The sequence below is a fragment of the Phoxinus phoxinus genome, assembly GCF_949152265.1.
Source record: "Phoxinus phoxinus genome assembly, chromosome: 8".
Taxonomy (NCBI): Eukaryota; Metazoa; Chordata; class Actinopteri; order Cypriniformes; family Leuciscidae; genus Phoxinus; species Phoxinus phoxinus.
Genome location: NC_136883.1, coordinates 34,723,017 through 34,739,753, shown reverse-complemented (window position 1 = coordinate 34,739,753; position 16,737 = coordinate 34,723,017). Strand labels below are relative to the sequence as shown.

The following is a 16,737-nucleotide window of genomic DNA, read 5'->3' as shown; positions in this document are numbered from 1 at the left end:
CAGACTTCCTATGACTAATTGAAACTTAAATACTTTCACAACTTTTGCTGATTAAAGGATAACTCAACTGGCTATCAGTGCATGACATCCGCACTGACCCTATTGACTATACTCTTCTTATCTCATTCGAGTGATTCATTCATCACATTATTTAAAAGAAATGTCTTTCTTCTTTGACTGACATTATTATAGTTTTATGCTGCCAGAGTTAATGCGTTAACTGCTATAATTTAAATAGAGGTTTTCAAAATCAATGCAGGTGGGTTATGAAATTTTAATCAATTACAATAAATCTAAATCTAAAGTGAGAGTATAATTTTATTTTTAAGTTTTAGTTTTAAAATCATGCAAAAGTATTCTAGTTTTTGGGGGTTAAATTAGTTTTTAACCAAATTTCAGTATGAAAGTAAATTCTCACCCTATATTTTATCTTGTTAAATATATTTTTAATAGAAAAGTGTCATAATTTAGAGGTAGGACAGACTTTGAATACAATTTTATGTTTGCTTTGATTTCAATAACATGCAATATCATGGGTGAGCGATTCATTATGGGATTTCCAGCAATAACATCAATGTCTTTAAGTGTTTTTGAAGGCCTATCTTTATTAGTCTTTAAAGTGAGCTGCTTCCAGCCTGTAAGATCATCCCTGAAGATCTCTGTTTATTTAGTTTTCCAGCAGGGGGGTCTTGCAGAACTGAGTCAACACCGTGTTTACATTCCAAAGCAGGGGCAGCTGAGCAAAACCTCCTCCTCCTCCAACCTCTCATTTACTCCCTCAAAAAACATACACGCCATCTATACACCGACTTCCCTACACTATACGTGACCCTGCCTGGACCACAAAACCAGTCACATGGGTAAATTTTTTTGAAATTGAGATTTATGCATCACATGAAAGCTGAATAAATAAGCTTTCCATTGATGTATGATTTGTTAGGACTGGACAATATTCGGCTGAGATACAACTATTGAAAATCTGGAATCTGAGGCTGCCAAAAAATCGAAACATTGAGAAAATCTCCTTTAAAGTTGCACAAAAATAAACGTTTGATATATTTACGGAAGGAAATGTACAAAACATCTTCATGGAACATGATCTTTACTTAATATCCTAATGATTTTTGGCATTTATAGAAAAATCTATAATTTTGACCCATACAATGTATTGTTGGCTATTTCCACAAATATACCCGTGCGACATGTGACTGGTTTTGTGGTCCAGGGTCACATATGTAAAGAAACAAAGTGTAATGGGTTGTTGTACGTTTATCAGATGCATAAGTTGAAAAGTGGACCAGACCTTATGCCAATAGTCAAGGTCTGTCAAAACAACCAGCATAAGATTAAACGTCACGGTACGTTGCAAACCAAAATACACAGTACAGCTCAGGCCCGTTTGGACAGCAGAACGGCGTGTGCCCGTCTCGCGTGCGAGGACAGAATGTTCTGACAGGTGTGTGTCTGACCTGGGGTCTCTGGCGGAGGAGCTCTTGTTTGATCCGCAGTCTCTCTTTCTCCATCTGGATCTGCTGCAGTCTGATCTGGTTGTTTCCACCCATTACTCCACTCTGCGGGCTGGAGGGCAACTGGGAGCCTTGCTTCACTGGAGCACTCTGGGAAATTCGCTGCTGGTTCATAGCTGAGGACACAAAATCAATTATTTTAAGAGGCTTTGTTCGCTCTGTTATTGGCAATAAAAAAAAGGATTAAAGGGATAGCTCACTCTAAAATTAAAATTAAGTCATCATTTACTCAGCCTGGTGTTGTTCTAATGCCGTATGCCCTTCTTTCTATTTTGGACCACAAAAGGAGAATAAAAAAAAAAAGTGCTCATCCTAGTGAATAGCGACAGCATCAAGCTTAAAAACAAAACAAAACAAAAAACACACAAAAGTATTACAGAATGGTTCCACGCGACGTGTCGTATATTTCATGTGCTGGGGGTTTACCATAGGGTTTGGTGAAAAACACTCTTACATTTAATGCATTATTTAACAAAAATCTTTGACCTTGGCCGTTAGTCATTTTGGTGCGTAAATGATGACTTAATTTTCCACAAGAAAATATACACAACATGTAAATAAAATTGGCATTATAGTGTTATTATATAGTGTATATAAGCACTACTGAAACGCATACTGACGAATGAGCATCCAGGACTTTCATTACACACTTATGAAGGGCCAAACAGGAAATAATTATATGACATCTGAATATATACTTATACATTTTTTAATATAAAGTTATAATTCTCAATTCATAAATGTAAATCTGAATATTTATCTATAAATCTGAATATGCAGTTATAAGTCTGAATTCATCTAGTGAGTCAGTTATCGTTTTCAGACTAATGACCATATATTCAGATTAATATATCGAATTACAATCTATATAATTACAACTTACGATTTATATATTGAGATTTGTATCTGTATATTCAGATTTGCATACACTCTGTAAAAAAAAATTTACCTCTCCAAATTTTTTAATTGACCCAAGTGAAATTCTGTAAAATAAATGTAATTAATTGTTGCAATAGTCTGTTAACATTGGCTCAATTAGAAATAATATGTCAGACTAATTGAAAAATGTATATGTGACCAGTCACTAGAAAATGTTGACTAGGGGATGTATTATTTTTTTTTACAGTGCACAGTATATTCAGATTTGCATATATATATTTATACATATAACTAAATATTTGAATTTATAGTCATTACATAGTTATATCTTCATTATATAGTTTATATAGTCATTATTTATTCGGATTTAAGAATATTCAGATTTCATATAATAATTTCCTGTTTGGCCAATTTATATACATTGTATATTAAGAAAAGAGATTATGTATACAACACAGGGCATAAAAAAAGTCCCATCAATGTAAGTGAATGGAGAAATGCGTATCGCCACAGACGCAAACACAGAAACAAATGTTTTGGACCATAGGAGGTGGGGTGTTACAGTAATTGGACCAATGAAAATGGCTGTTTACTTATGCACTGGGGCCACCAGTGACAACAAAGCCGTGATGGTGCTGGCGTTGTTATGCGCGAGGGAGCCCCGTCTTCCCCGCTTATCCTCATCGCCATTCAATCACAGTGTGTTTACACTACCTCAGGCCTGAATGAGTCTCCACTCTCCTCTCACCATGGGAATCAGATCAGAGACTCACCACGCCTCACACACACCACAACCACCATCCCCCACACTGCCCGAGGCGAGGAAGAGTGTGTGGGAATGTGTACGAGTGCTAGTGGGGGAGTGTGTATCTGTGTGTGTGTGTGTTTGTTTCTCTTTTAAGACTCTTATCTCGCATAGATAGGGGTCTATTGAAGCCGAATGACGGTTCTGGTGGAGAAGTAATGGCTGATCTCAGGGCAGGAGTGACCAGTTAACACAGGCTGATGTGTGGCAGATTTGTTGCACAAAAAAAACTCTTGATTCTGGATTTCCCTGACTAGTCTATACTTGTTTCTGTGGGTATCTCACTTGGGAAACTCCATACCACAGCATGAAGATGACAAGAACACACAAACAAGCTTTATCCATGTGGCCGAATGACTCAGTGTTGCATAAGCGCAGGAGAACTGCAGGTTCGTGCCACTTTGCGGAGGAAACGTGCCAGAGAAACACAAATAAAAAGAGTGAGATCGAGATAAAAGCTCAGATTGACGTAGTTCCCCGTCTTTTCCACGCTGGCTCTGAAACACGATCATCCAGCAATAACAGTGTTTATCAGGCCGTCTCGCAAAGCCGAGCCAATGGCAGCTCCCCTGTCCTTTCCAGGTGAGACTGGCGGGGTGTTGGGAAACATTAGGAAACACAGCGGCGGGACCTTTGAAGCCTTTGTAAATATTTGCTGGCTGTCGATTTAACAGGTTTGTTGTATAAAAAGCCATGCTCAAGTTGCGTTTCGAGTTAAGAGATAAGCGCGTAGCGCTGAGGAGAAAAAGGAAAGAGTCAATCTGTGTCCAGAAGAAAAGCCTCTCTATATCCTATCATACACAAACCTCAGCGGGCCACACAAAAGCAAGCTGTGAGCTGCCGGAAGCCAGCGTGAGGAAACTCAGCTGTGACTAGCGTGTAGTAGGAAACCAGTTGAAAGCAAGATGGCAGCCGTATCACTTACAAGTGGAAACAGCAGGTGGTATATTTATACATCAAGACTTTCACAGTTATTATTAGTGATTACTGCAGTGAGAAATGCAAATGTGCTTCCGTTATTCACACTAAGCTATGCAAGTGATATGTAATGCACTTTTGCAAATAATCGAGTCAGTGCCGTATCGCAGGTTCTTGGCTTTTTCTTTTTACAGACACGGCTCTGTCGCAATATATACGCGTCGCTCACCCGATTTAACCACACATTTATGATCATGTATTCAGTTATTCCATTAGATTATCCCTTTGCTCTCATTTCTTTCACCAGAAAGAACACTTTAAAACTTAGATCACACTGGAGACTAAAGATACGTTCATGCCATGTTGGAATTACCGTAATCGTGACATCCCGACTTGTAAAAAGCATTCACGTTCTCGTAGAACTTAATTAAAACTATTTCATTTTAGGAAAGCTCTGACTTGTACCACCTGACCGCTGCAACATGATGCGGAAACCTTATAAATGGCAACGACTTCAGCGCTAAAATTATATAATTCTGATAATAGACTATTGTTAATAACACAAGGATAATCTTAAAATGAACAAAAAGACACAATAGTTTATTGTATCGAGAGTTGAATGACCTGCTAAATGAACTACGTTTATTAATAATAAGGCATTTGCAAAGCCTTATTATAATGCAATGCATTATTTCAATGACTGTTGCTTGTCGTATTTACAGAGGGAACCAGCACTCACATTTATTTCTGATGGCACTGATGGCACTTTCGTCATCCCGTTTCCCAATAAGGCAAGCGCCTTGGGAGTCGTGAAGTGTTTATGCAACCGTGCATGAGTGTGTGTGTGTGTGTGTGTGTGTCAGCTCAAAGCTCTGGAAAAGATGAGTGCTTCACAAGAGTGTGACATCACTCTGCACTTGCCAACAAGGTGCCAACTCCTGCACTGAAGGACCATGATAATCCAAGCGGCCCGCAGCACATGACCGATAACTGAAGGCTCCAGTTGGTCTTTGTGCTCAAAAAATGGTGGTGTTTTTGAGTCGACGGGCCAGATGAGGCGTGAAATACATCATAAAGTCCCACGTTGGCCTCTCAGATCAGACCTCAAGGCCCGTTCACCGCCTCTTAGGAAGGAGGCACAAGTTTATCCAGTGGGCTCTTATTCCTCCCTTTCTTCTCCCTCTTCCTTTCCCTCTCTCAGGGCCTGCCTTCGCCTGCCCCCTTCCTCCCTCCCTCTCTCTCTCTCTCTCTCTCTCTCCCTCTCTCTCTCTCTCTCTCTCTCTCTAACATTGGGTCTCTTTGACTGAAAAGGTCTGGAACAGATTAGGAGCAGAGCTGCAGCATCGAGAGGCCTGGCACCGTCTCAAGTCCATCTAGATGTGCAGCTGAGAACAGTTCTGCCTGCGCTGGGCCTCACGCGGGCTTGGGAAGGGGGGTTAGACAGAACGAGAGAATGGCCAGACTTTAGTTCTCAGTTAAAGGAGTACAATCCTACTCTACTCCCTGCTCGAATTACCCAAGTGTCTCCAATGGCGAGCGGAGACCCAGACGGGACATGTCAGGTCAGCAACATGTTTAATCGTTCATATTCAAATTGGTGCAAGAAGGAGCCAACGTTCTTCTAACTCAAAGTTGCATTTTTGAAGCCGGTGGGATAAAGTTCGTCCAAACGTCTGCAGTTCAGCAACCTCAACGAGAGGAGTCGAGGGATTAAAACACAAACACAAAGGTTATAAAAATATGCCGACGCAAGCAGTTACATAAAACCGCACGGGAACGCCCAAAACATTCTAAACTTGTGGCAAGGAATGAGTTAACCACGTCTACCCCTCTCGCCGTTCTCCCCCTCACATTACGTCTGTAATTCAGAGGCCCACCAGGCTTGTCCGCTGAACACTTATAAATCTTCAAAGGGCTTCACCCACCAGAGCCGACCCCCCTCCCTTTTTGTCTTTCTCTCTCTCTCTCTCTCGCTCTCTCCTGCCTGACCCAGCCCTTCTCAGACTTCTTACCACTTTACCCACGACCACTTGCATGTTTGGTGTATGCTTGCACACAAAAACCCATTTTGTAGATGCGGATTTCAGTCCAAAATGGGGCAAAAACATGCTTGTTCATACATGAGGGAGATAGTGAGATAGCGTCCCAGGGGAAAACTCCTTTGGGATGAAGCAAAAGCACCTCAAGCGCGAGTAACTCAAAGTGACATAAGTAGAAGCCTTCATCTCTTTGTGAGCCTTACGTGCTCATAGAAAGAGATTAAAGAGAGGGACTGAAAGGGGTAGAAAAAGGACAAACATCTTAGTCTGACAACCTTTCGGTGAACCATTTATCTTGACAGCAAAAACAGATGATTAGATTAATGTGACTATTCCACTGCTTAGATACGTTTCATCGCCTCTGCGTATGGATTATGGATGCATATCTGAACGGGGGTTTAGGGAACGGCATAATCAGATGCAGTTTGAACTAGTTTGCGAGTGTGTGTGTGTGTGTTTGTGTGCGAGTAAAGGGATCACATAGCAGACTCTTGAGTGTGGAGCAGTTTTGGCTAACCTCAGTATGAGTCACAGGAAGCAGGAATACTCTGTGAATAGTGTGCCACAAAAACACATACACACTCTCACTCACTTTCATACACACACATTGTCAGAGAGCAGTCATCTACACTCGGTCTGTAATCCGCATAATAATAAAAGCAATAAGAAACAGTGATTTTACCACGGTGGAAGTGTGTTCTCAGGACTTTGAGCGCCTAACACCCCTTATCAATGATGAAACCACTGCAATGATCGACCTCAGGTATAGTGATAGATGTTTTTTTTTTTTTAACAGAAACACCGAAACCGAAATTAAAGTTGTCATTGAACCGAAAACCGAAACTAAAAAAATTATGTTTCAGTAATTAAGTTTAGTAATTAACTTTAAAACTCAGTATGCTGCTCAGGGTGTTTTGTTTACAGCTGATAAAACTGCAATAGTTCCTCTTGATATTTTACCTGAACAAATTTTACATTTTGCTATGCTAGTTTCATTTTTGGCTACGTGCATCCCATATTGCTGACGTGTTTATCTGTTGTAGCTTATCTAAGTTGTTTGCACAACATGAGGACGTGCTAACTGTTTTTGGTCAATGCAAAACCATTTAAGTCAAAACTGATTTTTTAATTTTGCAGTTTAAGCTGAATATTTTCGATTGCCGAAACATCAATGCTTCACTACTCAGGTGGCTTATTCTTTTATAAAATGGCGACAAGAGCAGCATGATAAGAGACCAATGTTCAATCAAAAGTACAATTAATAAATTTTGATTATTATAAACTTTTAGGATTTAAAGCTCACCGTAACGCGGGTCGAGTCGTGGGTCCAGCCAAGAGGTGGTTTTGTTTTTGTGATTGATGTAGTAGATCTCTCCTTCTGAGGTAATAGCTTGCTCCCAGCCTTCAGGAAGAGGTCCTGAGAGAGAACAGTCAGGGTACAGTGAATTATCCAGTACTAACTGAAATTCTTATGTTAGTAATTTGTTTGGCCACAATCCACATTTTTCATTCCACATTTTCCCCAATGTTAACGTCTTCATCCAAGAAAATAGTACATGAGCTACTGCCTACATACTGTAGAAAATATGAAGGAGCGGTTGCCAAGATGGCTGCGGAGTTAACTGACTTGCCTGGACTTTGATTGCACATCCCTTATTTGTCTGATTTGGTGGTTTCAGTTTCTAATAGCAGACTTTTATGAACTTTTTAGTGCGTCCGCCTCCCATGCCCAAAGCACCGGTTTGAATCCCGCTCGGAGCGGGGCGAGTACATTGGTGCCGTGACCCGAATGGGAGTAAGGTTTAGGGGGGTACACTAAGTGTAACGGAGGCCAGCTAGTTATAGCTATGCGAGTAAACCTCACTCCCCTGGACTAAAGAGGTGCACTGGCTAGAGACGCTGGAGACTGCCGGTCCCATGCCGGAAACTATGGATCGGTCGTAGATTGGTATCGGCCAATAATCACATTCTGTGACTCCATCGGTAGTCGTTAAACTTGGCTGATCTCACAAACCGATCCCAATTTAATGACGTTAACACATGATGATGTCAAACTTTAGCGCCGCAGTCACCGGTCATGTTCTAAAGAAATATCATAGGAAGGAACATTGTCTAAATAATACAACGAACCTGATTCGCTGCCTCTGTCATCTGCTCTCTGTGTCTAAGGCGGGGCTCAGGCAGCTCCTCTCTCTCTCACACACACACACACACACACACACACACACACACACACAAAGCAGACAGCGACCGGGAAACTGAGCATGTGTGATTACCTGCATCTGTCCTTCTTCAGATCAAGCCATATATTCGTGAAAAAATCAGTTTGCCATCAGTTGTCAGAAGATGAAAGTGATATCTTTGTCGTAGTATTTCAATACTTAAGGGAATTTCCCATGCTGTTCAATGCATTGAATCAATCCCATTGATCTCTATGAAGTGAAACAACAGCTTCAGCGTTACCCAGGTGATGCGTTGCTCGTCAATTGAGCCTTAATCTTAATGAATGGTTTAACATCGACACGCTCATAAAAGACAGTCCCTTGCCTGCTGGCGTAACAACGTAACTGCACTGACTGACAGCCTGCCAAATGCTTAATAAGCCAATGGAAAGTGTTTTGCGTGAACGCCGTTTTTAAAGGCCTATTAAAATGGTAATTGTAAAATAAATATTTATTGTGCTTATTTATTTGATTCTCAATTAAAACAATGATTACAACATTACTGTAAATAATATAACCAAGGCAACATCTGTGGTATTACTCTATCAGTCAACAGCGAGTTTACATATCAATTATACAAAGCTTGAATGATCGGGATTGACCAATCATGATGACAAGAAACCGGTAGTCGTATCCTGATTGGAGCACAAAATGCCAGTTCGAATCCCACTCAGAGCGGTGCAAGTCAAACCGGAGGGATTACATACAAGCATGATATAAGGAAATGACAAGACTACCATGTTATGTGCAACAGTCAGGTTCAGGAAAGTAAAAATCACATTCATTTTCGCCATAGAGGAATACATTTTTTGCACTCCATAGTTTCCAGGACCAAACAATGTAATCCAAAGAATGACATTAAAGTCTGAGGGGAATGCCCTAAAACACTGAAAGGGGCCGGTCTTGTCTCAGTTCCTGTTGAACCTCCCATAAGCTGACTCCAGATCTGACCCTGCTCACTATTGTCACTCCAACCAGACATGTCAACCTTACCGTCAACTGCCATTGACATGCATTCATTTGCATTTGTCTGCACTGATAAGATTTCTCCGTTTGCTGAGGTAGAGGCGGGGTTGGGTGTAAACAGAGACCGCTACACCCGTAGATTTAGCATGAGAATGCTGGGACTGAGAGTGTAGTTTTTAATATGAAATGAGTGTCTGGAGCTGCTGACCTGAGGCAGGGTTCATGATGTTCTGCTGCTGGACAGGCACTGGGCTGGGCGGGGCGGCCTGGTTCATCTGAAGGAGGGCCTTGCGTGGGTCCTGCCAGGTGGTCGTCTGGTCATGATGGCTATGGGGACACACAGATGTACATTAAAAGGACTATTAAACATAACTCTGGTGGCTGAGTTCTGAATCCTAATGAGCTGCGTCTTTGGCTGAGCCAAAACACAACTGCCAATTTTAAATTAAGGCCACAGAATTTAAAAATATATATATTTAAATATGAATAACTAATATTATTATACTTCTATAGGCTTCTCTTGTTCTAGGCTGCATACATCTATAATATTTAAATACTTTTTTTGATATGCACATTTTTAACATTTTCTGCCAATATACTGTATAATGTATTATTTTTTACGCAATAAAAAAAGTAAAACAAATACAATTATTAAATTCTAAATACTATTATACAATATATCATAATTCTTAATATTAATAAAATGTATATTACAATTTTAATTATAATATTATCATTATATATATATATATATATATATATATATATATATATATATATATATATATATATATATATATATATATATATATATATATAATGCTAATATTATACATATACACACACACAAACACATTTATGACCCCTTTTCCACCAGTAAATATATATTAATTTAATAAGTTTAGCTACATTGAATACAATTAAAAGTAGATTACTTAACATATGGACTGATTATTTATTAAATGTGTTTCTATTCATGTCATTGCTTTTCTTATGTTGGTAGTCTAGGTAGGCAGCACCCTAGGTTTTCAAATACAGCCGATAACAATGTATAGATTTATGAGAATATAAGGCATGTTAACAAAAGGTGCGTCAAGGGCAGTGCACTACCCTATAAACAACTGTTATATATCCCACATTGGTTTATTTGATCCAAACCGAGTGCTCAGATAAAACTCCCGGCAAGTGGAACTTTTAAAAGATCTTTGTAAACACCTGAACACCGATCCATTTGGACAGCATCTCAGCCCTTTAATCTGTATAAGCAAAAGCGAGCAAGAACCAAACATCTCCGAAGCCTCCTGCAAGCAAGTGTAAATGATGGTCTGTCCTGTTAGCACTGAAATAGCCAATCATTTCGTCTGCCGCGTCTGCTAAAAATAGGGTCTTATGAAAGTCCATTTCGTAAACTTTACAATTGCCACCCACTCTTGTGTCAGATCTGCTGATGTATTGCTGTGCAGGAGGGGGTGTGGGTGACGGTGAACTTCGACCCAGTTTACATATGATGTGCCTGCGTGCAGTGGACTGAACCGGTGTCATCTGTGAATGAAGTCACCGATTACTGTGTAAGGTTAGTGATGAATAACACGGTTACTGGAAAACAAATCAATGAGTCTAAAAGGAGAGACCGAGCCTAAACTTACACCCTTCTGTTTATTCAGATCTTAGACAGCAGGGTGGCAGTGAGAGAAGAGTTGTTTTCTCTGTCACTGCAGTTTATCACTTAAAGGTTAAGCAGTCTATGCTGGAAAACAGGGGGGCTTTCTTGAATACTCATTGAAATGACCAAAAGAAACAGTCTTAAAAACTATTCGCCTACAAATCCAACATTGGTGTGCTCTTCTAGCGCACGATCACAGTACATTTCAGGCCCCATCCACACTACTGTGTTTTCATTTAGAAACGGAGACCTTTTGCTACGTTTGCACCTCCCGTCCAGACTACAACAGCAAAAATGAAGACCTAAAACGGAGAAGTTTAGAAACGCTGCCGACCCCGTTTTGTGTTTTGAATCTCCGGAGGGCGTTGTAGTGAAGACGGTCAAACCGGAGGACTTTACAAACGATGACGCAGAGGCTCACGCTCGGCTCTATGATTGGGTGTCATCAGTCATGGCGTATCCTTCCCTGATTCGTCAGCCACCCATCACATGACCCGTCCCCGGGAAGAAAACATACAAAAACAGCCTGGACTAGGTAACGTTAGTGACTGCAACATGGATAACGAATTACAAGCGTTACTGACGTTGATGTCTTTGCTAGCAGCTGTTGTGCAAGTAAATAATGCATTTTACAATCTTATAACTGCCTACATGCGGCTGTTTACACCGGCACGCACATGCCCAGTGTTGGTGAATCGTCACGTGATCCACGTTTTCAGTCGTTTTAATGTGGACGGAGATCAAGTCTAATACGCAGCTAAAACGCTGGTGTGGACGGAGATCGTATTCATTTTAATTCTCCGTTTCTAAACTAAAACGCAGTAGTGTGGATGAGGCCTCACACGATCTAATCTTACAGCTTTCCTTGAGATCAAACCTGACAACCCTTTTCCTTCCTAAACACTAGCTCCTAATCTTTACATTTTCTTCTACACAAAAGAAGTCTTCCCAGAAAATAGTTTTGGTGTCCTGAAGGCACATGCACGCAATTTACGAGCAGTGTTTGGGATGGAGTGGGTTGTTCAAAAGACCCACGCTTGAGGTGACGCAAGTTCTGTCAGGTCTACGAAACTACAGCCAGAGCGGATTATGCGCTTAAGTTTTTAACTCAAAATATTGCTGTAGCTAAACACTACTGAAAGAAGCAGTTTTATGCAACTTCAGGACAAATCAGGCGGTTGGGAAACGCTAATGAACACTAATGAAAACGGGCAGCAACACTTGGTGTTAGAGGCATTTCTAATGACGGCTTTGTTTGGGCTTGTTGCTCGATTAAGATGTAGAGCTAACACAGGAAAAGGCCCCTCTTTTTCCCGCTCCCACTCTTTCTCTCTCTCTCTCTCTCTCAGGCGAAGGCCTGTACATTCAGGCAGGGTCAGTCATGGGTCTCCTCCCAGGAGGTTTCTTTCTCTCCCTGCCTGTTCCAACACACTGAAGTGTCAGGCTCTTTAACAATCTGGCGCCAGTTTTACAAAGCTTTCACCTGCTGGACAAAAGCTGAGACCAAGCTACGACCCAAAACCCTAAATGCTATTCACTTGTTCCTCTTTTCCCCCCAGCTCTGCTCTCTTTCCCCATTTAAGACAGGTTTTGTCGCTGAAAACGTGAGATTTGCATGTATTGAACTTGACTAAAGACGAATAAATCTATTTCAAGATTATTGGCATCAGCCGATAAACATGTTCGATTCGCCAATAAATAAGTTTCGCTGCCTCCTAAATCTACTGACAGCCTTGTCAATAAATGAAAAACAACGTCGTTTTAACGAGAATTTTGTGTGAATTTTACATATTCTGAAAAATTTTTTTGTTTAATTTTAAGCAAATTAATGTACACGTCACTGACATAATATAATTGATTTATACAATTCTAATATAGAGTCGTCAATCATTATTTTAAATTGCAATGTTGTGATACATTTCAAAATTTGCAACATTATAAAATATCTTTACTTTGACTTTTGCATTGAATTTTTTTATTTACTAACCCCCCCCCCCCCCCCCCCCCAAAAAAAACAACAACTTTCCCCAAACCTTTGAAAAGTAATGTACATTTATAATACATAGGCATCAGTATAGGCATTAATACATTTATAATATTGCAAATTATATTGCATTATATTGACCATCGACTACTCTGACCCATTGCCATTGGCATCAACCTTTGAAAAACCCATATTGTTTGGCCAATACTCTTGATAGATTGACGGCTGACCACTAGTCTACTGGAAGAGAGACCGCATAGAAAAATAAATTAATTTTGCAACTTTCCAACCAGTTTTGTTTGCAATACAAAATTTGCAAGACACTTTCTTTCCCATCATACAGTCCTGTGACAATTTTTTCCTGCCGTCACTTTCTCTCCGCCACTAATTAGTCACTATTCCGCCATCACTGCCTTATGAGAAAGGGAGGGAGCAAGAATAACAAAAAGAGGAGAGAGAGAAAGAGAGAGACTGACTCAGCACTTCACCACCCCCTCTTCTCTAAGCTCCCTCTTGTTTATGCTTTACTGATCAAAGGAACTGCCAAAAACTGCCCCTCTCCCACCCACCTACCAGTAAGCCACCCTACCCCCAACCCACACACACACACACACACACACTCCAGGAAAACAGCCCGGGCCGCAGCAGACGAGGAACAGGGGCCTCTTCAGGAGGGTCACAGGGGAGGGCCGAATGACCGTCAAACAAAAAGAAAAGGCCACAGAGGAGGAAAAAACGAGCGCGGAAGCAATCCCTCAGAACTCCACTGGCTGTGTGGATTGCTGTGGTCCTGTTACACTTTATGTCACCCCAATCCTCCCCCTCCTATTGCTGCTGGAAACTATGACAGAGACACAGGGGGAGTGAGGGAGGGAGAGGCGGGGAGAGTTAATTTTAATTGGAGCACAGGATGTGGAGTATGAAGATCTCTTGGGTTTCAGACGCAGGCGCACTCACTCACACAGGTGAGCTTTATTAGCCCCGAACACTCTGCCCACACGGTGCCCTTTCAATGCAAAACACTGACGCTTATGTTTAATGCAGTGGCAAAATGATCCAGACCAAGAGTTATCGACCGCAACCAACACTAACGACAGATTCGTTTTCTGACAATGCTTCATATGCAAGAAATCTGCAAACAAACTTCAGACAAACAGAACTCAGGCTAAAAGTTTAACACATGTGACCCTGGACCACAAAACCAGTCACATGTCGCACGGGTATATTTGTGGCAATAGCCAACAATACATTGTATGGGTCAAAATTATCGATTTTTCTTTTATGCCAAAAATCATTAGGATATTAAGTAAAGATCATGTTCCATGAAGATAGTTTGTAAATTTCCTACCATAAATATATAAAACATTAATTTTTGTGAGTGAATGCAGCACAATCGTGAACATAAATGCACAACTTTAAAGGCGATTTTCTCAATGTTTAGATTTTTTTGCACCCTCAGATTCCAGATTTTCAATAGTTGTATCTCGGCCAAATATTGTCCAATCCTAACAAACCATACATCAATTGAAAGCTTATTCATTCAGCTTTCAGAAGATGTATAAATCTCAATTTCAAAAAATCGACCCATGTGACTGGTTTTGTGGTCCAGGGTCACATATGCAGCATCATAAGAACCTCATAAGTGACTGCACTTTTGAACAGCATAGTCCAATTAAAAATACCTATTTGTATTCATTAGAGGATTGCATTCTTAGTGAAAGGATCTCTTAGAAAGCAGTAAGTTGCCTACCTTCTGAACAGACTTCAGGTCTGTGATGCTGCTCTCTGAACAGAGCAAATGTGTTTTTGTAGTCACAATCCAGTCTGGGTCAGAGCCCTACCATTGCGTCACTCTTTGAGCGTCTGCTCATGCAATGTTCTCTTTGCATTTCCAGCAGACACACCAACACACTCCACAAATCAGCCAGACTGACTTCCCTTTTCTCAGCGGGAAAGTACCGGGAAAATGGGAGGACAGTCAAAAAGCAGCCAAAAGTAACAATAATGGTGAAATCCATATGCATATAATACTTCAACTGTCATTTATTCATAATGCCAACATGCCTGCAGTTAATGAATTGAAGGTGTGTTCACATTTACCAAAATTTCCGAGTGAATCCAGCCATTCCAATGGGAATCCACACAACTGGAAGTTTTGTGTGAGGGTGAAAAGTTTACCAGCATCTACTTTTGACAGTCAAAAATGCTGGGTTGTTTCAACCCAATTTTGGGTCAAATATGGACAAACCCAAAAGTTGGATCAAAAATGCAATTTAAAAATTTAACCCAATGGCTGGGTTTGTCCATATTTGACCCAAAATTGGGTTAAAACAACCCAGCATTTTTTAGTGTGTAATCTCAATGGGTAATGGGCTTTTTGTTGCACACAAAAGTTTGGTATGTTATAATGTAATTATCATGACCTGGGAAAAAAGGTCCTATATAATGAAATTAATGATCTGAAAAAAGGCCCATTATAATGAAATTATAATGACCTGAAATTTCGCTATTGTAACTGCACCATTAGAGACAATCATAATATATTAAGCCAGTACATTCAACTCAACTTTACCTAGCTAACAGCAATCAATAAATGACCACTTCAGAAAACTGATCAGTGCAGTGTAGTGAGGCTGACTGCACATTCACACCAACAAACTAACACCAATGGCAACGGTATCCTGAACTCCCACAGGAAAGCATCATCGCTGTCACGGCTCCTGCTCTGGGCCATTACAGATCGCTCTGGGCCACCAGCTGAGAGGCGTTATTGAGGATTATGGGGCTAGAGATGGAGACAAAAGCATAGACAGGATAGACGACCGCTCAAGAGACCCCCACAAACACCCTCCAGAGCTTCAAACATCAGCTTCAGCCAGACGACTGCAAACCTTCTTTCTGGAGCACTACTTCCATCACAGACTAAGCACTGAAAAGACAGACTGGGGGAATGACAAACAGACAAAGAGAGGTCTGCAACCCTGGGACCAGGCTTTTGCTTTATAGCCAAAAGACTAGGAGAGCGGAGGAGGGATTCTGGCACTCAAATCACATTGAGCCATGACCACACAGGAATCACTCCATGACACTAAAGGAGACAGTGCCCTATAGAAGCTCACTTCCTAATTTCCTCTCCAGCTGTTATCAGCGCTCATGAAACCAGAGAGCGCTGGAGGAGGAGGTGGTGGTGGTGGTGGAGAGGGGAGGTTAGCGAACTCACGGCACTGGGCATAGACCCACCCAAGCGCTCAACATGATTGATGGCCCAATTATCAGGGCCCTGTTTATTGTGCTGCAGTTATTTATAACACAGCAGAGCTTAAGGTGCAGCGATGAATGCTTCTCAGTTGCACTCAACTTCGCCAGCACTGAATGTTTTCCACTTTGCCTAAGAAATAACAAATATTGACCTAAAAATATGAGAGCGTATACTAGATGAGCTGTTTTCACAATAGTGAAAAGTGCCAAGATTGCATTCCCTATTCTCCATCTGCATGCAAAATGTTCATTCTGCTTACTTTCACAGGAGAATTCACATTTCTGATAAAACACAACTTATATTCACACTTGGCATGTTTGGTTCGATTAAAACGAACCCTGGTGTGATTGGTCTGTTAATGCGGTTCATTTGAATAAGTACGAACGCTTCCAAACAAACTCTGGTGCGGTTCGAATGAAATATGAACACAACACGACATGTACACGAATCAAAAACAGGACAAGATGCAACCCTAA

General features: G+C 40.8%; 1 protein-coding gene across 2 annotated transcripts in view; it reads right to left on the bottom strand.

Annotated features, from left to right (window-relative positions):
- The window catches only part of yap1 (Yes1 associated transcriptional regulator), a 35,992-nt gene that overhangs the window by 5,627 nt on the left and 13,628 nt on the right, over positions 1-16,737 (bottom strand). Inside the window, exons 3-5 of one of the 2 annotated variants that reach the window (XM_079621584.1) lie at positions 9,564-9,682; positions 7,471-7,584; positions 1,470-1,642 (exon numbers count right to left, since the gene is read on the bottom strand). In XM_079621584.1, the coding sequence (XP_079477710.1) occupies positions 1,470-1,642; positions 7,471-7,584; positions 9,564-9,682 (406 nt within the window). The remainder of the gene's footprint in view (positions 1-1,469; positions 1,643-7,470; positions 7,585-9,563; positions 9,683-16,737) is intronic. The other variant, XM_079621585.1, reaches the window with a different exon arrangement.